Here is a 25,397-nt window from a genome sequence, read left to right on the forward strand (position 1 = left end):
TCACTTCCACAAAAAAAAAAAGTTAGAATTATCAGATTACGGATACGTGACAGAAAAATGTCCTGCAGTGGGTTTCCCAAAACCCTCTTAAGGCTAAAAGTGTCTTTAATTCCCTCTTAAGATCCATCGTCAAGCCAACATGGTTTTCCCGAACAACATCGTAGCCCAAATTGTCTTTTAGTTTGCTCTAAATTTATGACGGATCTGGATCACTCTTTCAAAACAAAGAGCAACTTGCTCACAGCTGGAAACACAGAAATGTACATGCGCCTTCAAGGGACTCTCTCACAATCAACGGGCAGAAACTGGCGTTGAATCTGCTGCCGGTGTTCAATTATCTTTCTTGTACATTGCAAGTACATAGAGTTAATTATTGAATAAATATACGCAAAACATTACGAATGTATTTCAGTACATTATAGAATTATGTATGGATATCATACTGTCACATTGATATCACAACATTTTAATCAAATTTAACTCCATTAGACGAGTGATTCTCATTTATTGTGCACGCACGCAGGCGAGAGGGAGGTAGTTTTTGATCGGTGCGTACCTAAGGAGGTTGAATCGACCTTTTATTTATTATGTATAATTATATATATTTAGAAAATATACGTGCTATCCACATTCACTGGATATGAGCAATCGCACGCTCTGATTGGCTAGTCTACTTCTAGGATATCAGCTCATATACCGCGAGAAGAGAAAAATAAAATGGTGGAGCGCATCAGTCAGATATATCACTATCAAGTATTTAAAAGAAACAGAAATAGCTATATTATATATATATATATATATATATATATATATATATATATATATATATATATATATATATATATATATACACACATATACACACACACACACACACCACCCAAAAAATAGCTCCTGTTCCACACTCCAGCCCAGTTAGTGGTAGTAATGCACCTTTAAGTTGGTTTTCCAACCACCAAAAAAAAAAACCCTGAAGAAGAAGAAAATGGCTACGCATGTGACTGAACCAACTGAGGACGAAATAAAAACTCTACTTGAAAACAACCCCTCCCCCCCCAAAAAAAAAAAAAAAAAAAAAATCAACAAAATATGAAATGAAAGTATTGGATGGTAAGAACGTATCTTTTTCATTTTTCAAGAATTATTAGAGCATTTTTCACAAATTGCTACCGTCATTTCGCCGGTTTGTTTACATTCTAAGCAGGAATGATTTTGTTGGATGTTTTGTATCAAATTTTTATTTATTGAATTTGCAAAAAAATTGAAAAATAAAGAAAAACACCCGCTCCATTTCTCAAAATCCAGTGAATGTGGATTGAATAAAAACAGTTATTCCACTCAATCTCGCCATACATGGCTTATAGCTATGAGCTCATGTACGACTTGATTTCGTGGAATAACTTGTATATACACAGTATATTATATTTTATTTATATATATATATATATATATATATATATATGGCCAACTTGGCACTGTGGATAACCGTTGAAATAATCCTGACTGCATGATTGAGTAACAGTGAAATGAGCAGGCCTGGGGAAAACATTTAATTCTTTAGCTTATTATTTGATCATTCTTTCATGTGAATGTTTGTTCATTTAATTACAAACACGCTTGGAATTAAAAAAAAAGTTAAATTAGTTTCAATTATTAGTTACCACACTTTAAATGTAATGCTTAATGATGATACAAAATATTAACATATTTTTATGTTAATATTTTTAATAATAACAGGCTTGCTTTTTAATAATAACAGGCTTTATGTTAATATTTTTAATAATAACAGGCTTGCTCATTGGGGATAGATTAGGGATAAAATTAGCTCATGTTTTAAGTCGTTCAAATTCTGTAAAGCTGCTTTGCGACAATGTTTATTGTTAAAAGCGCTGTACAAATAAACTTGATTTGATTTGATTTTTTAAACATTTATTATTTCATCAGCTTTTGGTAAAAACAAAAACACCACGTGACCTCGTCGACTGGATTTAGCAACTCCTAATGCCGTCAGCAATGACAGTACGAATGTCTTTAGCTAATACTGATGCCTATATCGGCATTGCAAAGGAGTTTTTAGTAATGCTGCACTGAAGAGACCTTCTTACGAGTGAGTTTGGGAAAACCATGTACAGGGACAATGTTCGTTGCTTAAGAGAGTCCCTCAACTTGCTCTTTAGCCCTAAAGGGCAACATTATTGGCAAACCCACCCCTGATTCTTTCATTTTAGAAACATCCACTTGCTCTCTGTGCAAAAGGTCTTCATTTATCCGAGAGGTTCGTATTGTTTAAATTCCATTTGAATCATTGACATTAATGCTGTTTTATCTCCTCAATGTCAGAACTCAAATCTAATCGCATGTTACTGCTCAGTTTCATACATCAAATCAGAAATGGAATAAGGGTTTTTTTTTTTGTTTACTGTGGAGCAAAAATCAAAAAAAGTGCCAATATGTACGTAGTCCCGTTGTGTATAAATCTCTATCAGTGCTACACATCCCTGAAGAATCCATCCACCCCAAAACAATGAAAGGCAATATGGCCAAAAAAATGAAACAATTTTCACAAATAATTTGAAGCATTAAAAAAAAAAAAAAAAAAAACCTTTCTAGTCAACCAAATTGTCACGCCCACACTTTGATGGTCTAAGCTTAGCATGTTAACAGAGAACTTTATAAAATAAAAAAATTAAAAAAAAAAAAAACCCAACAACTGTTATAAACACCTCTGAAGTAAACGGGACTCCGAATCACAATAAATGCAACAGTGGTGCTGTGAATCCGTCCACGTCAAGTAAGAGGTGTTCCTTGGTGTGCGCTGCGTGTTAGTCTGCGAACTCCTGCTTCAAGTCTGCACGTTGGATCACAGTGTCCACACACGAGATCCTCGTGCTCTCATGTCTCCATCATCCCTAGAGGTTCTCCGAAACGGATCTTTTGGCCTGCTGTGAGGTTAAAGGTGAAGTCTTGTGGAGCTTCAAACAGCAGAACGATGGTGGATCCCAAGTTGAACTCGCCCAAGTGCTCACCTTTACGCAGACTCACACCCTCCTGGTTGTTGTTGGATACATAGCTAAAGTCATTGTATGAGCCTTTACTGTAACAAGGGTTGTTTGTACGGAGCTCCTACAGAGGGAAGATTACGATTTGGTTAATGTAGGGTAGCACAATGACTGAAATCTTATGCTTTTTTACATTTGTAAAAGATCAAACATGAATATTATACACGTTTACTTACATACTTGTCTACGTACTCATTACTTATGTACATATGTACGTATTTACTAACTTGCATACTTACCTTTTTACTTATACATTTATTTACTTACTATTATCTCTGCCAGCTTTGTTGGAAGAGGTTGTGTTTTCACCTGTTCCCAATGTAACTCAAAAAGTGGTGAACGGATTTTGATGAAATTTTGACTAAAAGATGAGCCATGGGCCAAGGAACAACTTATTAGATTTTGATGCATTACATTACATTAATGGCATTTAGCAGACGCTCTTATATAGAGTGATATACAGTGGGGCAAAAAAGTATTTAGTCAGTCACCAATTGTGCAAGTTCTCCCACTTAAAAAGATGAGAGAGGCCTGTAATTTTCATCATAGGTACACTTCAACTATGAGAGACAAAATGAGAAAAAAAATCCAGAAAATCACATTGTCTGATTTTTAAAGAATTTATTTGCAAATTATGGTGGAAAATAAGTATTTGGTCAATAACAAAAGTTCATCTCAATACTTTGTTATATACCCTTTGTTGGCAGTGACAGAGGTCAAACGTTTTCTGTAAGTCTTCACAAGGTTTTCACACACTGTTGCAGGTATTTTGGCCCATTCCTCCATGCAGATCTCCTCTAGAGCAGTGATGTTTTGGGGCTGTCGCTGGGCAACACGGACTTTCAACTCCCTCCAAAGATTTTCTATGGAGTTGAGATCTGGAGACTGGCTAGGCCACTCCAGGACCTTGAAATGCTTCTTATGAAGCCACTCCTTCGTTGCCCGGGCGGTGTGTTTGGGATCATTGTCATGCTGAAAGACCCAGCCACGTTTCATCTTCAATGCCCTTGCTGATGGAAGGAGGTTTTCACTCAAAATCTCACGATACATGGCCCCATTCATTCTTTCCTTTACACGGATCAGTCGTCCCGGTCCCTTCGCAGAAAAACAGCCCCAAAGCATGATGTTTCCACCCCCATGCTTCACAGTAGGTATGGTGTTCTTTGGATGCAACTCAGCATTCTTTCTCCTCCAAACACGACAAGTTGAGTTTTTACCAAAAAGTTCTATTTTGGCTTCATCTGACCATATGACATTCTCCCAATCCTCTTCTGGGTCATCCAAATGCTCTCTAGCAAACTTCAGACGGGCCTGGACATGTACTGGCTTAAGCAGGGGGACACGTCTGGCACCGCAGGATTTGAGTCCCTGGCGGCGTAGTGTGTTACTGATGGTAGCCTTTGTTACTTTGGTCCCAGCTCTCTGCAGGTCATTCACTAGGTCCCCCCGTGTGGTTCTGGGATTTTTGCTCACCGTTCTTGTGATCATTTTGACCCCACGGGGTGAGATCTTGTGTGGAGCCCCAGATCGAGGGAGATTATCAGTGGTCTTGTATGTCTTCCATGTTCTAATAATTGCTCCCACAGTTGATTTCTTCACACCAAGCTGCTTACCTATTGCAGATTCAGTCTTCCCAGCCTGGTGCAGGTCTACAATTTTGTTTCTGGTGTCCTTTGACAGCTCTTTGGTCTTGGCCATAGTGGAGTTTGGAGTGTGACTGTTTGAGGTTGTGGACAGGTGTCTTTTATACTGATAACGAGTTCAAACAGGTGCCATTAATACAGGTAACGAGTGGAGGACAGAGGAGCCTCTTAAAGAAGAAGTTACAGGTCTGTGAGAGCCAGAAATCTTGCTTGTTTGTAGGTGACCAAATACTTATTTTACCGAGGAATTTACCAATTAATTCATTAAAAATCCTACAATGTGATTTCCTGGATTCTTTCCCCCCATTCTGTCTCTCATAGTTGAAGTGTACCTATGATGAAAATTACAGGCCTCTCTCATCTTTTTAAGTAGGAGAACTTGCACAATTGGTGGCTGACTAAATACTTTTTTGCCCCACTGTACAACATACCCAGAGCAGCCTGGGGAGCAGTTGGGGGTTCGGTGCCTTGCTCATTGGCACTTCAGCCATTCCTGCTGGTTCAGGGAACCGAACAGATGACCTTTTTGGTCTCAAAGCCGCTTCTCTAACCATTAGGCAATGGCGTCCCCAAATCAGGATATGTATTTGGATCCAGGATTTGCCCCCATCTTTTCCCAACGTAACTTGAAACGGAGTGAACGGGTTTTGATGCAATTTGGTGTACAGCTTTAGTAGAATCCTAGGTTCATGTGATTTGATTTTGATCTTAATGTTGATATGTGGCTTGCTGGAGGTATGCACTTTACCAAGTACCCTTCTAGTTTATTTATGTACTTACTTAGTGATTTACTTATTTAATTACTAATTTACTTGGTTACATTTAACACTTATTCACCGAAGGCAAAGTGAATATCGGTGAACAATAACCGAAAGGAAGTTAAGGTTATTATTCACCGATATTCACAGAGCCTGAGGCGGGTAATTGTTTTTGTACAAATACACAGGTGATCATTAAAAAACAAACCCAAAAAAAAAGTTTATTTCAAAAGCATCATGCAAGTGTAATAACGGTGCGCACAGACTTGTCACTTACCTACGCCAAGTCACATAAAATACTTTGTTTTGAAATCGATAAAATAAATCACAATTCCACCTTACCTTTGAATAGACTGAAAGTTCGCAGCATCTTTAGTGCTTTTAAGAACAGCATTTTCTTCATAATTTGTAATTCTTCCTCACGGTGACAAAGCGATTGGCCGCCATTTTGCCGAGCTGCTCGAGGAGATCCAGAAATAGTATGAATCTCTCAACCAATCAGCGCGCACGATTTCCTATAAATCACCTGTGTATTTATACTAATTGTTATTACTACTAAAAATATTTTTAAAAAGTATACAATTAGTGCTAGCACATACTCAGATTAATGTTTTCTTCAAATCTCTCTATTAAATTTGGAGAATGCATTAAAAAGCAACTGCTACCAATCAATACTGAACTGAAGGAGGGTTTTTTTGGGGGGGGGCTAGAAATGATAAGATATTTTTGTACTTTTTCACTTTATGAAAAATACACAGACTAGTGTGAAGGAGACAGAAGAGAGGCTGGGACTGATCTCTTTCTAGCCCAGACTATAGATTCATGCAGCCTATCAGAGGTGGCCGTGTCAGGTGATTACACAAAAATGACACGCCTCTTAGATCTCAATCTGCGCTGATATTTTTCAAACACATCTGTAACACATCAGCAGCAGTGAGTGGAAGAAGAAGAAAAAAAACCTGCTTGTGAAATACAGTCGTGGGTGTAATGAATGTGAATGAGGTGGATTATTTATTTTATCCTTTTTTCCCCCCCCAAAATTAAACTTGGAAAAGAAACTAAAACACACTGTCCAATCAAAGTATGGATTACCAGAAGAGCAGTATTACAGACTTGAAACAGAAAACATAAATCTAGCTGCTTATCTGCTTTCAAGTGCGTTTCTGGCATGAGTGCTCAGAATATAAATGCAAGGCTCAACCCTAATAATTTCACTGATGTGCTACTGACATTAGATTTTACCCTTCACATCTACCACCACCAGCAGCTGCTGTCATTAAGGACAAGTGAATGTTAGAAAACACCAGGGCACTTTTTGCTTAAATAGCAGCGTGTCAGCAACAAGGTTTACACAGAGAGAAAGAAACAGAGAGAGAGAGAGTAACAGGCTGTGTGAAAGAGAACCGATCTCCGACCTTGTCGAAGTAGATCCTGATGGATCCGACATTGGTGGCTCCGACAGCCGTTAGTGAAAAGAAGCCGTGTCTCCACTCTCCGCTCAACACCACGCGCTCGTTATGACAGAAGAGCTCTTTAATCCACCGTGCTATGCCCGGGTTCACCGACATCAGAGAGCCTGCAAAACACAGCCACCCGTTTATTTTCCTCTCAACGTAGTGAGACGGAGCGAGGGGTGATTTCTAAATCATCCTATGAACATGCATGGAAACGAGGTCCAGAGAGGACAATAAGCACAAAAAGCAAAATGGATGCTAGAAGATTTAACAGTTTATGTTCAACTAATCTTCAAAACAGAAATGAAGTCTGGGAGAGACAGAAGACATGACATCAATGAACATGTTTTTTCATTAAAAGAACAAAATTTATCTTTAATATAATACAACAGGGCTTTGATGCTACATTGAAACGCATGACTTTCTTTTTTGTGTATTGTATTCTGTACGCTACAGCTCCAAAACCATACAAGTTGCACTTTTGCATTAGCTGCACATGCATGCAGGATTTTATTTTTTGCCGGATATTATTATTTTTTTTAAGTGTTATATCTTGCCTATTTTCGACTATGCAGATACCATACGGCGCGATAGGGGAAATTCTGCTTTTATGACACAACTTCAGGTTCTCCACAATAAAGCAGCACGAATAATTTTAGATTTATCTAAAATAAATAAATAAATAAATAAATAAAAGCGCAAGTAGAAGCTGCTCAGCCACAGGCATGCTGAACATCGAGCTACTTTCATTTACAAGTGCTTAAACCAGCTGTTTGTTCCTAAGTTTGAAATTAATTTCAGTAAGGCTCATCACAACTATAAACACTAGATTTAACAGTAATATCCGAAAAACAGCAGCCAGTAGAAACTGGGGCCAAGTTTACATTAGACCGTATCGGTCTCGTTTTCTTCGCGGATGCACTGTCCGTTTACATTAAAACGCCGGGAAACGGGAATCCGCCAGCGTCCACGTATTCAATCCAGATCGTGTCTGGTCCGGTGCTGTGTAAACATTCAGAATACGCAGATACGCTGTGCTGAGCTCTAGCTGGCGTCTCATTGGACAACGTCACTGTGACATCCACCTTCCTGATTCGCTGGCGTTGGTCATGTGACGCGACTGCTGAAAAACGGCGCGGACTTCCGCCTTGTATCACCTTTCATTAAAGAGTATAAAAAGTATGAAAATACTGCAAATACTGATGCAAATACTGCCCATTGTGTAGTTATGATTGTCTTTAGGCTTGCCATCCTTCCACTTGCAAGTGGTAAGTGATATGCGCTGGGATCACACACACAGCGGCTCAGTCCCAAATCACTGCTCGTGCGCTATACTCGCGTGCTCTGTGAGCTGCGCAGGGCCGGAGTGCGCACCCTCCAGAGGGCACTCGCTGTTCAGGGCGGAGTGATTTGGAGCGCAGAATGCCTGCGGAGCCGAGCGTATCCGTGTATTGGCGTTGCTGTGTGCACGCGAATCGTGTATTGGCGTTGCTGTGTGCACACTAATCGTTTTAAAAACGTTAATCTGATGATCCGCTGATACGGTCTAATGTAAACCCCACCTGGGGCTTGTGGATATCTACAAATTTTGCTAGAACAAGTTAGATAAGTCCTTGAGGGAAGTGACATCATTAAGAAAGTTTAAAAAAAAAAAAAAAAGGCCTCTGCAAAGTAGTTTTCTAGTATGTTTGCTGAAATAGTCCTTCTCTCTCTCTTTTAAAATAAAACAAATGAAAAAAAACCAAACCAAAAAAAAAAAAACCCTTTACTTTCTCTCACATATATATTATTTTTAGTAGCGACTTTCATTAGTCCTTGAAATCCAAGTTAATCCTTTTTAGCTTACTGTACTTCCATTGTAGAATTTTCTTTTCAGTGCTCTCTAATCCACTGACTTGATTGGTCGGACCTGTGTTCTTTACTTTTATTCACAGTTATACTTTATTTCATGGGTTGATGTAAACCACTCTGCTAACTTGTGTGTTTTTCATATTGTATCACTTTTATAGTTTTTAATTTAAATTTATATTTTGAGGACCCTTCTGTAAATCACTGTGACGTTGGCATCCTCAAAAAGATTGTTTATATATTCTCATCTCATTATCTGTAGCCACTTTATCCTGTTCTACAGGGTCGCAGGCAAGCTGGAGTCTATCCCAGCTGACTACGGGTGAAAGGCGGGGTACACCCTGGACAAGTCGCCAGGTCATCACAGGGCTGACACATAGACACAGACACCCATTCACACTCACATTCACACCTACGGTCAATTTAGAGTCACCAGTTAACCTAACCTGCATGTCTTTGGACTGTGGGGGAAACCGGAGCACCCGGAGGAAACCCACGCGGACACGGGGAGAACATGCAAACTCCACACGGAAAGGCCCTTGTTGGCCACGGGGCTCGAACCCAGACCTTCTTGCTGTGAGGCGACAGCGCTAACTACTACACCACCGTGCCACCCTGTTTATATATTATTTAAAAAAAATAAATAAATATGCCGAAGTGCACCCAAATCCACTATCTGGACATATTCTGTTCTAGAAAACTGCATCTATAAAGAATAGTTAGAAATTAGGAGCCTAGTGGGTGATACAGTGGTGCAGAGGTTAGCACTGTCGCATCACAGCAAGAAGGTTCTGGGTTCGAACTTGCTGGTCGACTGGGGCCTTTGTGTGTGGAGTCTGAATGTTCTTCCTGTACCTGCATGGGTTTCCTGTGGGCACTCCAGTTTCCTCCCACAGACCAAAGTTTTTGGGTCACATGTTAAAAGTAAGCATATAACGATATACCGCGCAACGGTATATATAAATTGCAATATGACGATTCGAGTCGATCGATGAAATAAATGAACCATAATTATCAGACTGCGTAATCTGTAAGCTTTTCATAGCTGTAGTTGCATTGTTTAAACAACAGAGGGCACAATAACGTACAGTAGTGGGAATGCACATGACTTCACTGTAGGCAGAAGTAACAGCTCTAATATTGTGAGAAAACAAACAAGATTTGACTAAAAATGGGAAAGATCTGTTGCATGACTGACTCTACAAACAGATTTCACAAGAAATCATAGCTCTCTTTTTACAGACTGTCGAAAACTAAAGGAAAGAGAAGCAAATTGAGGTAGTACAAATGTACATAAAAAGTTTAATAAAATGCCTATTTGTTATGCCTTTTATTAAAAATTAAAACAAGAGTGCTCTTAGAGCACAGTATCCCCCACTGGTAAATAGGCCATAACTCTGGTAAAATGAGACTGAATTGAACAAAATTGCAATATGCATATTACTGACGTATAACAAAGAATTCTGTCAAGTTTCGTGAAATTCCTCCAAAAATTGTGAGGGAAGTTGATTTCAGAAAGCAAGCACAAGTTTGTTAATAATCAAGGGCATAGCTCTGGTAAAATTTGCCCAAATTAAACATTTCAATATGCGTATAACTGTCGTATAACAAAGTCTTTTGCCAAGTTTGGTTAAATTACTCTACAAATTGTGAGAGGAGTTGATTTTGGAAGAACATACACCCTCATGAAACTGTCAAAGTACAAGTTATTTAATCAAGGGTCAAAACTCTGGTAAAATTTTCACAAACAAAATTAAATCGCAATATGCTTATTGCCATCATATAACAAGGCCTTTTGCCAAACTTCGAGAAATTTGTCCAAAAATTGTGAGAGGAGTTGATTTCAGAAGGCAAGCACACCTTCATGAAATTCTGAAAGTACAAAGTTGTCTCAAGGGTTGAAACTCTAGTAAAATGCAACCAAATTGAGCAAAATAATATGAGTACTACCAACATATAAACAATGCCTTGTCAAGTTTCGTGAAATTCTTCCACAAATTGTGAGAGGAGTTGATTTCAGAAGGTGAGTGCCCTTCCCGGGACGGACAGATGTCACCACAACATGATCCCCTTTCGGGTCTTTCATCCAACAGGGGATAAAAAATGATTTTAGTTAATAGACTAATTTTTTTTTTTCGCAGTCCGGTTTCCATCAAATCCCGTACTCTGAGTGGCTAGCGAGCGGGTCCATATCCTACGATACGGACCCCGGTTATGGACCTCTGGCGACTCGCTCATTCACAACAACAAACATAGTAGCATTTTGTCAACATTTATCTTTTTTTTAATAAGATTTATTTATAAGATTATCAAAAATCTTATACATTTTTGCCAGCATTTCTCAGGAGAATAGCATTAATTTTACAGCATGGATAGCGATAACGACAGTGTTCACAGCGAAAGCGAGTTTTACTACCCTGAGGAAGAAGAAATAAAAGAAAACATTTCAGGAGAAAACTTAAAAAAAAAAAAAAAAAAAAAAAAAAAAAAAAAACTTGTAACGGCTGCTAACGCCGAGCAAAAACATGGCTGAATCCTGAATGACTCAATTTTGTATAGATAGGGGACTACATAGGCGGCAAAATGTAGTTTTTTTTTTCCTGCCATGGAAGTGCACTTGTATACCGAGGAGGAAGCCATTTGCATTACAGCCGTGAATGAGGATTCAAAATAGCGGCTCGCTTCGTCTCAGTTTTCCCTTTCGGGCGCTCTCATTTTCTGTTAGAATTTGGTAAAGAAAAAAATTAATATTATTTACCAGCTTAAGGTCAGTCCATATGGTGAAATACCGTGACCTCGGTCTTAAATACTAACCTCGGCCACGGTACTTCACGATACGGACCGAGCTTAAAGTGCCATTCCACCATTGGATGTATTCTTTGGCATAAAATACAATATATTTTGACAACATATATAAATGGTATCACTAGACAGAGAAATCTTTTAGCTTCAAAATGATACATCAAACATAATTTTTTGACAACGACAAGTATATTAATTTTGCGACCAAAGTCACCTACCCTTTTAATTTCCGCGTGTGATGTCATCGGCAGGTTCCCCTTCTTGTGTACCACGTGACGTGTGACGTGGCACATATTATCAGCAATGGCGGATAGAACGCGATAAAAATAATACCAATAAATCTAGCTAATACCAATAAATCTAGCTAACTGAAAGATTAACTCAATTTTTCGCAATTTTTTTGGCCCCCATATACGAGGAGAAATGACTCTCTCACTTTGGGGGTTTCCTGGTCTAAAAATAGACCGACACGTGGTACACAAGAAGGGGAACCTGCCGATGACATCACGTGTCACTACCACGCGGAAATTAAAAGGGTAGGTGACTTTGGTCGCAAAATTAATATACTTGTCGTTGTCAAAAAATGATGTTTGATATATCATTTTGAAGCTAAAAGATTTCTCTGTCTAGTCATGTTGTCATAAAATATATTGTATTTTATGCCAAAGAATACATCCAATGGTGGAATGGCACTTTAAGCTAGTAAATAACATTTAATTATAACCTTTACAAATGTGGGTAAATTGTTGGCTATTAAGAAAGTGAAACAAAAGGAATTTAATTCAATCAAAGGAATATTTAAGTTGATGACAGGAAAATAAAATGCTGCATTTTTTGGTAATAAAATTTACCTCTTTTTTTTTTTCTCCAAAAATATTGTGGGAAAATCAAATTATGAACCCAATATCGTGAACTGAATTGAATCGAACCACGAATTGGGTGAATCATTCCATGCCTGATTAAAAGACATCCTGAGTAGGTCAGCTGGCTACTCTAAACTACTCAGAGGTGTGAATGAGAGTGTGATGGCTGTTCGTCTCGGTGTTAGATTGGCGACCTGCTCAGGGTGAACCCCACCTCTCACCCGAAGTCGGCTTACATTGGCTCCAGCATCCCCAGAGGCAGGAAGACACAGGAAAACCCGGAGAAATCCCACACAGACATGGGAAACTAAATCTGACTAAAGCTTAGCTTAATGGATTCTTTCCACCATCTTAATCCATCTTCTCACCGAGAGTGTGGGCTTTTCCATCCCTCTTTTCTAGGATTGCTTTTGAAAGCAATCATGAAATTCCCAAAAGACGCACATGATAATTATAATTCTGATACACCAGCACCACCTACAGGTATTAACTAATGGCACTGTCGATGTTTTAATTCTACTTTTCACTTGAACAGCATGGATAACATATGTGTGAATGTTGTGCCAAATTGTACTGGTTGGATAGCAAGAAACCTGTATTTAAAACAGATTTGTACAGTAGGAGTCCAAATATCAGGGCTTGGATGTACCTTTCAGTTCCTAACCCACAGGCCATGTGACAGGCTTGTAGTACTCGAGTCCAACTCGTGCCTTAATTTTAAGGACTCGTGATTTGACTTGGATTTGAGCCCTGATGACTCGGACTCGTGCATTAACTGCATTCGGACTCGTAAATTGGAGACGAGGACTCCGATTTTTTTCTTTATTTTTTGTAACATGCCATAATAATTTGGCACAAGATATTTATATCTACATTAATTTTTATACTAATTTCGTGCAAGAGAATACACATTCACCTGTTCATGTGTCATGTTCAGGAACAAACTAACGTTAATGGCACTAAAATGCCTGGAGAGAAGCCCCGAGGATTGTCCGCCTTGCTTATGCAGACTTCTCATGCAGTGGGAAGAAATGCACTGCTATATGTGTTCCATATGTAGAAGAACTATCGAGGAGACGACGGGGACAACCTCAAACTCCAATCATTTGGCAAGACTCCATCCAGAGAAGGAAGTGATGTGCTACGTTCATTGCGCTGTTGATAGCAGGGCTTGCTTGCTGAGCGATGAACTAGCTAGCGCTAACCCTCTCTCATGTTATTTGCCCTGTTGATAGTGGGCGGGGCTTGCTGAGCGACAAACAAGCTTTTTATCTGTAGCCTGTTAACTAAAATGGGGCAGTCGAGCAGTAACGTTAGTCCAACACAGTAGCAGAGACGCTTTCACATAAAGGCAGCCACAGCCATGGTCAAACGGTGCAGTTGGAGTCTTGTTCTTGGACTCAACTCGGATCGATAGTGGACTTGACTCTGACTCGATTCAAAATTTTCTTTAATTACTTGGACTTGAGGTTTAGTGACTCGATTACAGCACTACCATGTGAGAACGTTTTAACAAATGACCCAAAAACTTTACAAGGTACTGCATGGAATTTGTTACAAAATATTATTTGTTATATAGTGCCTATTTCTAAATGCTGATAAACGCTCAGACGCTATACAAAATCATTATTATAGAAGGCGGCTTGAGCCTCACCAGGAAAGTGGCGTCTGTGCGCAACTCGCCAATCAGTGGGCGAGTGGAAGCAGTGATAATCTCCAGGAGCCAGATACACCACGCAGTGGTAGAGCTCATTCCCCTCCTTCGTCACCAGTAGGTTCTGGAAGTTGCTCTGGTCATCCTCACCTAACACCGCACACCCCAAAACACAGATATTAAAAACAAAAAACAAAAACCCATAACACCATCATGAACATAGAAAGAGGCTCACTTCTGTTGATGGCCAAGCTTTCAGACCATGTGTATGGACCAAGAAAGGTCTCAAGAGAGTAGGTGACCCCCTTCACCTGCTCCACCTCGCAGTTCTTTACCCGGCCAAAATGAAGGATCTTCCCATCAGCTGGACTGATCTGAGGATGTATGTACAGCATAATGATTTTCATTCTGATGAATTAATTATTTGCCAAAGGCAAAGTGAATAATGAGACGGATAATTGTTTTAGTATAAATACACAGGTGATTATTTAAAAAAAAAAAAATCAAATCTATTTTTTAAAAATATACTAAGTAACTTTAAAAACGCACAATGGAATTCAACACGATATCACTTTAGATCCATGTATATATTTGAAATTTATGATATTGTATGTAATGCACACACATCTTGAAACATTGATAAAGGACATTTATTGTCAAACTCAAGAATTAATTCACAATAAAAAAATTCAAAGTGACAGTTGGTCCATGTTCACGAAATTACAGGTTCAGTATCGTGTATGACCTCCGTTTGCTTGCAACAAGGCGTTCACTCTTCGTGGCATAGACCTTAGGAATCTGTCACGGAGGTGAGCTAGCCTGATGTGCTGATCCTGAACTGGCGTTGTGACTCGAGGCTGACCAGGGCGTGGACGATCCCTGGTGCTCCCTGTCTGTCTGTAACGCTGACTCAAACGGGAAATGGTCGAATGATGAACACTGAAGTGCCGGGCGACCTCTGTCTGTGTACTTCCGGTACGTAACATCCCGATGGCCTGTTCACGTTGATTTTGGCTTAGGCATTGCATCTTCAATAATGACAATTTTCCCATCATTTCCCCCGGGTATTTATAGGCAAGATTGTGTGTGTAGAGTGTATGCAAAATTTGTTTGAAAATTAAAGCCTGTCCATGTCATTGACTACCCGAGTACGTTGTACGTTATTGAGTACAACTCCCTTAAATTCTGATTTGAGCACAGATTTGGAACTTATTCGGGCGGAACGAAGTTATTTTTCCATTGTGATATATTTCTTTTCTTCTTGAGATAAACTCAGCACGAATTCAGCAAGTTTTATCAATGTGCGTTTTTAAAGTTACTTAGGCTACGTGTACATTAGACCGTATCTGTCTCGTTTTCTTCGCGGATGCACTGTCCGTTTACATTAAAACGCCTGGAAACGGGAATCCGCCAGCGTCCACGTATTCAATCCAGATCGTGTCAGCTCCGGTGCTGTGTAAACATTCAGAATAAGCGGATACGCTGTGCTGAGTTCTAGCTGGCGTCTCATTGGACAACGTCACTGTGACATCCACCTTCCTGATTCGCTGGCGTTGGTCATGTGACGCGACTGCTGAAAAACGGCGCGGACTTCCGCCTTGTATCACCTTTCATTAAAGAGTATAAAAGTATGAAAATACTGCAAATACTGATGCAAATACTGCCCATTGTGTAGTTATGATTGTCTTTAGGCTTGCCATCCTTTCACTTGCAAGTAGTAAGTGATATGCGCTGGGATCACACACACAGCGGCTCAGTCCCGAATCACTGCTTGTGCACTTCACTTGCGCGCTGTGTGAGCTGCGCAGGGCCGGAGTGCGCACCCTCCATAGGGCACTCGCTGTTCAGGGCGGAGTGATTTGGAGCGCAGGATGCCTGCGGAGCCGAGCGTATCCGTGTATTGGCGTTGCTGTGTGCACACTAATCGTTTTAAAAACGTTAATCTGATGATCCGCTGATACGGTCTAATGTAAACATGGGCTTAGTGTATATTTCAATCTTCAAAAGCAGCATGCAAATGTAGTAACGCCGCGGCACAGACTTGTCGCATTTATCTACGCGGAGTCACAAAATCCTTTGTTTTGAAATCGATAAAATGAATCCCAAATCCTCCTTACCTTTGAACAGTTTTAGACCAAACTTCATAGCATCTTTAGCGCTTTTAGGAACAGCATTTTCTTTCATCATTTGTAATTCTTCTTCACTTACGGTGAGGAAGCACTTGGCCGCCATTTTGCCGAGTCGCTCGAGGCGATTACTGAGAAATAGTCAGAATTTCTCGGCCAATCGGCGCACGCGACTTTCTATAAATTGCCTTTGTATTTATACTAATCATCGTTAAACAATAAAGGAGGAGAGATCGCAAAAGTTAGTTTTATTTTGGAAACGTCCAGCTCAACACTACTACTCAGAGATACTTCTTGACCTTAATGGTGTTTGCTTCATTGATAGCGTAACATTCTAGGAATAGTACGGATACAGGTCATTTCATCCAATAGTTAAGACATTTCATCCAAAGCCTTTTTCATACGTACAATCGATTATTTTATATTTCAGGTATAATTTTAATATTTAATTTATTAGCTTTTTGCCATAGCAAGAGCTATATAATGTACATACATTATGGCTTGAAAACCACTACAGCTTGCGCCAATTACAGTGGCCCCATTGTACAATCTGCATGTCTTTGAACTGTGGGGGAAACTGTATGGAATCAATTTTGTGCCAAAATGTTCATACAATACTTTTGAAATATCAAACAAAAACGACAAATCAAAATACAAAACAAAAAAAGTCAATTTTTTTTAGACTGGCAAACAAATTATTCGTGTAATCGTGCAAAATATCAGTCTATTACTCTTCAGAAACCTTTTATTTTTGTTCCGCGTCTTTCTCAGTTTTGCTTGACGTAATTTATTTTGGTTGCGATTCCAGCTTTCTCGTTTGCGCTCCCTGACTTTTTGCTTGCAGTTTTGGCACAAACTTCACGTGTGGGTGGGCTGTCCAGGAATGCATTCCCATTGGCTAACTTGTGTTTGACTGACAGCTACGCTCAGCCATTCCCTACTCGGATTCTGGCGGACTGTTTGACGAGTGACCGATCCATTGACGGTAAACAAGGATCGAGTGGACTTCAGTGGCGACTATGATATTGAATTAATTCAACAAAGTGTAAGTGCGGGACAAATGTGTTGTATGTGTTGCAGTAGTGCACATTATGCAGGCGTGTTTAACGTTAGCAAGACAGCTATTATATTGGGTAGTGGAGCCAAGTCTAACATTTGACTTGCCATGAAACACCTGCATAATGTGTACTACTGCAACACATTTGTCCCGCACTTATACTTTGTTGAATTAATTCAATATCATAGTCGCGGGCGGCACGGTGGTGTAGTGGTTAGCGCTGTCGCCTCACAGCAAGAAGGTCCTGGGTTCGAGCCCCAGGGCCAGCGAGGGCCTTTCTGTGTGGAGTTTGCATGTTCTCCCCGTGTCCGCGTGGGTTTCCTCCGGGTGCTCCGGTTTCCCCCACAGTCCAAAGACATGCAGGTTAGGTTAACTGGTGACTCTAAATTAACCAAATTGACCGTAGGTGTGAATGTGAGTGTGAATGGTTGTCTGTGTCTATGTGTCAGCCCTGTGATGATCTGGCGACTTGTCCAGGGTGTACCCTGCCTTTCGCCCGTAGTCAGCTGGGATAGGCTCCAGCTTGCCTGAGACCCTGTAAAAGGATAAAGCGGCTACAGATAATGAGATGAGATCATAGTCGCCACTGAAGTCCACTCGATCCTTGTTTACCGTCAATGGCTCGGTCACTCGTCAAACAGTCTGCCAAAATCCGAGTAGGAAATGGCCGCAACAGCCTCCGGGGGAATCGCTGAGCGTAGCTGTCAGTCAAACACAAGTTACCCAATGGGAATGCATTCCTGAACAGCCCACCCACACGTGAAGTTTGTGCCAAAACTGCAAGCAAAAAGTCAGGGAGCGCAAACGAGAAAGCTGGAATCGCAACCAAAATAAATTACGTCAAACAAAACTGAGAAAGACGCAGAACAAAAATAAAAGGTTTCTGAAGAGTAATAGACTGATATTTTGCACGATTACACGAATAATTTGTTTGCCAGTCTAAAAAAATTGACCTTTTTTTTTGTTTTGTATTTTGATTTGTCGTTTTTGTTTGATATTTCAAAAGTACTGTATGAACATTTTGGCAAAAAAACTGATTCCATAAAACCGGAGCACCCGTAGGAAACCCACGCAGACACGGGGAGAACATGCAGACTTCACACAGAAAGGCCCTTGTCGGCCGCAAGGTTCGAACCCGGAACCTTCGTGCTGTAAGGCGACAGTCAGTACGTTTACATGCACATCCAAATCGAGCTGCTGTCGGTAATCGAGCTAAGGGTCCCAGCAGGGGTGCCAGAGAAATCCAATCCTACATGCACACAAGGAAATCGAGCTATCGTGTGAGGTACATTGTGCACCCAAGCCACAGGTGGCGCTACACGCCCCATCGTGTTGGTACACTTCCGGTTGTCGTCATGAAGAAGAGCTATTCAAGAGTATAAACAAAGTTATCAGTTCCGTGTTCACAAAAAGAGTGTTTGGAAAGAAAAACAAAACAAAACAAGAAGTGTGTTTGTAGTTTGTATGTACGAACAGAAGTGTTCCTAATAAAATGGCCACTAAGTTGAAGTTGATCTGTAATGGTGAACATATTAACTGTTAGCCTGCTAACATGCTAATAACTTACCAACTAATTGGAAATGGGTGCGTACATGCCCAGACACAAGTGTTCCTAATAAAGTGGCGGCTAAGGTGAAGTGTCATGCCGACCGAGGCTGTATTTTTATTTTTTTTCCGACCGTGGCTGTTGTGTTTCCCGCTTGTGGTCTTGTCACTTGTCATTTCCGGAAGGGGCAGTGCTGAAGTAAGTAGCTCGATAGGGTTTACATGCACTAAGTAGCTCGGCAAAAATCGAAAATCTAGGTCGTGTAGCTCGATTACGAGAAATCAAGTTCGGTTCAATTTCAGCCTAGCTAAGGTGTTTCCATGCCATTTAGACATACATGTCAACCTTTGGTCAATCAAACCTGTATAACCAACCTCCAAAATCCATATTTCCCTTATAAAATCCGTATAAGATGCAAATTAAAATAATTTACCTAAAATCTGAATGATAATTAACAATGATATATCCCAGTTACTTTTTATTCAATATTAATAACAATAAACCTTCAGAATGAATACAAAGCTCCAATGTTTGACAAAAACACAAAGTGTTATCAGCGTAGTTACAAAGGAAATACTTCGTTGTTTGGAGACAGGTTTCACCGAGCGGCTATTATGCGCGAGACTTCATATTAGCCACAAAGTCAGGAAAATCTGTTCGTAAAATTACGTTATAATGACCAAATACAATGAAAAGTATTTTTCCAGTCTCACCTGTGAAAGGTAATCCCATGTGATCTCGTTTGGACGGTAAACCTGTTGGTACAGTTAAACGCAGCACATGAATGAGGCATCTTTATTCTCGGCTACTGTCTTGACGCTATACCAGAGACGGCTGAAGAATCACCACTTTGCCCCATCCAATATGGCGGCGAGGATGACGTATGATTCTACGCAAAAGGCGGCGTCTATGTTTATACGTCTATGACTTCCCGGTTGGCGGGATTCTCGCAATGCGGTGTGCGCTAGGGTTGGGCGGTATTACGGTAAGAAGGTATCCCGAGGTATCCAAAAGTACCAACGGTATCGGTCTCATTACCGTCATTTTAAAAAAATATATAATATCTAAATAAATATGGAGTACATGAGGTCATAATATAAAATAATAAATTGAAGATCATCCCGAATAACTGTGAGATCGTATTTTCACTAATTCTATCAATTTCCTAAAGAAGTTCTCATCGCGTGCAGGGTTGTTCATGTCGTTACCATGGCAACCCTGCGTGACATTTGGAGTCTGACAGAAAGCTTCACAAGAGACTGAGCCCGGGGGTGTCATGGCTCAGATGGCTAAGGCACCGTACCATAAATCCGGGGACCCGGGTTCGATTCCGACCCGAGGTTATTTCCCGATTCCGTCTCTCTCTCCCCTGCTCATTTCCTGTCTCTCTATACTGTCCTATCTAAAAAATAAAAAAAAAAGAGACTGAGACCGCGGTTGAAAGATGGCAAGTCAAGATAACGAGTTAGTGGCAAAAAAAAAAAAAAATACAACATCGGCAGTGTGGCAGTATTTTGGTTTCAAACCAAACGAAAAATCTAATATGTCCCCTAAGGCACACCATAGCCTGGGGTACTCCACTTCCACGAGATCTCTCCAATGAGTTGTGTTTTGAGTAGGTTACATGAGTAACAACAAGGTAAAATAATATAACGTATGACATTTGGGATGTGGGTAATAAACGTTTGAAATGTCATCTACTGAAGAAACGGAAGAAAACATCGTAGCGTAAACTGTTCGGTTTCTGGTGGGAATTAGCAATGCGCTTGCTATCTTTGTTGGGTGTGTTAAACCGTATGGATTTAAGTGGAATAATTGTAAGGAGTTATGTGATCAAGACAACATTTTAAGCAAGGTAAGGCCATTTGATTATTAATTTCCCCGCCATGGCATGACGTGGGCCCATATGATTTTGCCTTGTGCAGCTATCACGCATTTGAATTAGGTTCGCCTCATTTGCGCTGAAGAATATGGTTTATCACGCAGTCTAAACGGACTTGGGTGTTGGTTGATTCTTTTTCTTTTTTTTATTTCCCATGCTTGAAAGGGTATGATCCTGCTCATCGTGTACTTTTTTTTGATGGAGCAGGTGAAATAGTGCTGCAAATGCGTTTCAACGCAGACATGTGTAAACGACAGTTGAATGCTATTTTCAAGATGAAGGAAGAGTTGCGTGATGCTTTGAAATATCTCTTAATCCATTCATCAATGCACAAAATTCGCTTTGCTGCTTAATCCATACCACAATGCACACAATTCGCTATGCTGCTTTTAAATAGTACATTTGAGGCATAGGCGCACGTTACACAGTAGGCCGAAACAAAATATTATTTTTTTTCTCGGTAATACCGTATACCCCGGGAAAACACAGAGACAGTTTAAAGGTATCAAAATTTGGATACCGCCCAACCCTAGTGTGCGCATGATCAAAAGTGGAACGAAGTCTCGCTACCACAAGATAACGCGCGATTTCATAAGACTCTTTACTGGCTGTCTGTGGTGTACGGTACGTTTGTAAATGTTATGCGCTCTTTTATCATCGTGGGAATTGATTATAGCTCTAAATAAATATTGAAGTTTTTTTAAAGAATCCGTATAACTTTATTTATACGCCCGTATACTACGTTTATTGAATCAAATCCGTATAAAATACGGACATTCCGTATAGGTTGACATGCATGTTTAGAACTTCGATTTCAGTCGAGCAACGGCAGAAATTCGATTTTCTCTATGTGCATGTAAACGCACTCAGAGATAACCACCATGCCGCCCACGCATATTTGTTTGTTCGAAAAAAAGGAGGAATTCTCAATGGAATTTGACCAAAGCAAAACATTTTTGCAAAATGAAAACGAAACCAGAAATGATGGGAATCAGCTAGTGTCAACTTTGGATACGTTCGGCTGGGGCTGCTTGTGGGGAGAGATCATTTTTATGAGACCAAATTACATAGAAAAGCTATACTCGCACTTGCCAGATATCCTTGGCAAGTGTAAGATGAGAGATATGATATCCAGATATGAGAAAACATGCGCTTTCTCCGTCTTTATATAGGCACGCTGATGCCTCTTGATCATGTGCAGGTGAGCATCATTAACAGTGCACGTGCGAGAGTCTGCTTGGCACGCGCGCGGTCCGCAACACATCCGAGCGGACTCTCGCACGCGCGCTGTTAATGAGGCTCACCTGCACATGATCAAGAGGCATCAGCGTGCCTATATAAAGACGGAGAAAACGCACGTTCAGCGCGAAGTATTACACCACGTCAGTGAGCATTATCGAGCCTTATTCTCCCGTGTAGATTCCCTGGGTTTCCGATCCTGTTTCCTGTTCTTAGTTTCTGTTTTTGTCTTTGTCCGATTTAGCCCGTTTGTGCCTTGCCCGACCTTTTGCTAGTTTCACGTTTACGAGATTGCCTGCCGTTTTGGATCGCTTGCCTGTGTGTTTTCACAACTGTTAATAAACAGTGGGAGGTACTGTAGATATAGGTTATTAGGGGTATAAATCGCAGGAGACGCAGTCATAAATCTGCTTAAATGCACTCCCTTAAATTAATTATGGTTTGTTTACATCTTGATCTTGTCACACATATATAAAATAATTGATAGCGCGTACGAAAAAGGCTTTGGCAGTGCTTAATGCACTCGCTTAAATGAATTATGGTTTATTTATATCTTGATCTTGTCGCACATATTGTCATCACATAAAATAATTGGTAGTGCGTATGAAAAAGGCTTTGGACAAAATGGCATTGGACGACATGTCCTGATCCCAATAGTACTACTAGGCTTCAACATAATCTCTGCGTTATGTCTATGAGGGTCGCACATAGAGGAAACAATCTCCGCAAGTTAACAAGCTTGCATAATGTCAGAGGTTTTGCATTGGCTGTCACATACAAGAACTTAATTACTGGTGGCAGTGTTGTGTGTTTGTTTTTTGTTTCATTTCATGACAAGTCCAATGGCTGCAAAAAAAAAAAAAAAAAAACTGTCGAAGATTCCAAATTGTTGGCAGTAAATAAACAACAGAATATGAAGAAGACCTGCCCATTTTGTTGCATATTTCCAAAGAGAAAAGGAAAAAAAGAAATAAAAGCAAGTCAAAGATGGCAAGCTTGGCATGAAACCCAAGTGATGCAATGCCTATTTGCTCCGCAGTGACGTTATGTTGGTTGTAGAAGCCAGCACATTCCTTAAGAATCCCTTTTAAACCAACTGACCTTCTCACACATCAACTTACCACACAGTGCGAGTCGCACACAGGCCGGGCCTGTGGTTTGAGTTTGCGTCTGAAGAACTCGCCCAAGTTCTTGTAATGCTGCAGGTCTTCCACAGCCGCCTCCTTCATGTTCACCCCAAATGTCCATATGTACAGTCTATAAATGGGCTTCCGTAACCAGACGGGAAGGTCAACCTGGTTAAGACGACCCCAGGCCCTGGAGAGTAGTCGCGTGGGTATGGTCTTGTATATGGTAACCTAAGTCAGGAGACAGACTGTTAAGAATCCAGCTGCTTAAGGAATAGTTTTAATGTGTTATAAAGGAAATGATCTCTTAGATTCTGAAGTATTTACTAATCTAGATGATCCAGAAGATTGTCACACACAGACTTTTTGGTAAAGGCAATACAAGTGGTTTTTTTTTTTTTTTAAATTCACAATTTAACCATAATGAGGTTTGAGTTCTTGTTCAAATGCTGTCACAAGTGATGCCTTTTCATTGTTCTCTACTAGAGCTGGAAATAAAGTGCTAATTTATTGGTTTAAAGGTGTTCGAGTAATTCAATTGTACATTCATTATATCAATATAAAAAGTCTACGGTATATTGAATTTATTATGAAAAACTAAAAATCAGTTCTGCTGGTTCACCACCACCGGGTCTACTAGACTCCGGTGAACAGCACTGGTTTAAGAGGGAAAAATTCAGGGTGAACACAGGGTTCAGATGGCAGGGAGACTAAGGCTACATCCACACGACAACGGCAACGAGATGTTATTTAAAAAAATATCGCGTCCAAATGGGCAACGATCAGTAAAATATCAGGTCCATATGGCAACGCAACGCTTGCTGAAAACGATGCAATACACATGCCACACCTCTAGGGGCGCTGTAAGACGGTCCCTTCGGAGACACCAGAACAATAGAAGTAGTAAGGATGCATGCACATAAACTATTATGCGCGAGACTTCACATTAGCCACAAAGTCAGAAAAATCTGTTCGTAAAATTACATTATAATGACCAAATACAATGAAAAGTATTTTTCCAGTCTCACCTGTGAAAGGTAATCCCATGTGATCTCGTTTGGACGGTAAACCTGTTGGTACAGTTAAACGCAGCGCATGAATGAGGTATCTTTATTCTCCGCTTTGACCCATCCAATATGGTGGCGAGGATGACGTATGATTCTACGCGGAAGGCGGCATCTTTAATGGTCCGGAATAAATTGAATGCTACACGTTGATGGATTACTTTGTTCTTCTACGCCCTTTTTGAGGAATGTATTCTAGGACTTAAACCAACATCTGAAGAGGTGAGATCGCTCCTTTTTTTCCCTATTTTTGCTGGCGGGATTGACTCTGCCCTAAGGGCTATTCTCTCTCTCTCTCTCTCTCTCTCACTTTGCACCATTACACAATAAATATTCACAGTGAAAATATTTTGTAAGCGCGTTTCATGAACCAAGTTATAGGATTTGTTGACAACTCGCATCGAGTTCGTTACACTTCTACCTGGCGTGAAGCACTCACAGTCATGTGGTTGTGACGTCATTGTAAACAAATCCGTTCTACTCATCCAGACGACTTCGCAACGGCAACGTTGCCAGATCTTTCCACTCTGGAACCTGTTCTCAAAAGATTGCGTTTTGGGGCACCCAAAACGCCGGTGCCGTGTGGACGCCAGGCTGAAACGATAAACAATTGTATCGGATTCACCTGAATCCGTTGCCGTGTGGACAGGGCCTAAGACAGAGGACATTAGCTGGTCAAAGTGCCTACTTGAACTGGATTACGATGGTCAGCTTCAGCTCTAGTGGACATAAAGGATGAGTGGACTTGAGTCCCCCCCAAGTGTGGATGTGGAACAACAACAAAATCAGTGTGGTAGTTTGTTGCAATGGATTAAATTGTATGTAATAAAATTCTAATAGCAAAAGGTCATCTGTCTATTATATCCACATTCACTGGACGTGAACAGTCACACGCTCTGATTGGCTACTCTACTACTAAGATATCAGCTCATATACCGTGAGTAGAGAAAAACAAAATGGCGGAGCGTGTTGCTGAACCAACCGAGGACGAAATAAAAACCCTACTCGAAAACAAAAGCCCAAAAAAATTTTTTAAAAAGTGTAACAAAATACAGAATGAAAGTATTTGATGGTAAGAACGGGTTTTTCCCCCCAATAATTATTTTTAATCGCATTTTTCACAAATTGCTATTGTCATTTCGCTGGTTTGTTAAGCAGAAATGATTGTCAGACGTTTTCTATAAAGATTTATTTATCCAATTTGCCAAAAATAAAAATGCTCCGTTTCTCAAAATTCAGTGAATGTGGATAGAATAAAACAGTTATTCCACTCAA

At 40.3% G+C, this 25,397-nt stretch overlaps 1 protein-coding gene across 6 annotated transcripts in view; it reads right to left on the reverse strand.

Annotated features, from left to right (window-relative positions):
- Nucleotides 1-1,792: 1,792 nt before the first annotated feature.
- Nucleotides 1,793-25,397, reverse strand: part of pisd (phosphatidylserine decarboxylase) — a 74,017-nt gene continuing 50,412 nt past the window's right edge. For 5 of the 6 annotated variants that reach the window (XM_060913147.1, XM_060913148.1, XM_060913152.1 and 2 more), the window contains 5 exons: nucleotides 23,053-23,289; nucleotides 14,317-14,455; nucleotides 14,082-14,231; nucleotides 6,876-7,036; nucleotides 1,793-3,123 (listed from right to left, as the gene is read on the reverse strand). In XM_060913147.1, the coding sequence (XP_060769130.1) occupies nucleotides 2,893-3,123; nucleotides 6,876-7,036; nucleotides 14,082-14,231; nucleotides 14,317-14,455; nucleotides 23,053-23,289 (918 nt within the window). In that variant the 3' untranslated portion in view covers nucleotides 1,793-2,892. The remainder of the gene's footprint in view (nucleotides 3,124-6,875; nucleotides 7,037-14,081; nucleotides 14,232-14,316; nucleotides 14,456-23,052; nucleotides 23,290-25,397) is intronic. The other variant, XM_060913153.1, reaches the window with a different exon arrangement.

The sequence above is a fragment of the Neoarius graeffei genome, chromosome 28 (assembly GCF_027579695.1).
Source record: "Neoarius graeffei isolate fNeoGra1 chromosome 28, fNeoGra1.pri, whole genome shotgun sequence".
In the NCBI taxonomy this organism is placed as follows: domain Eukaryota; kingdom Metazoa; phylum Chordata; class Actinopteri; order Siluriformes; family Ariidae; genus Neoarius; species Neoarius graeffei.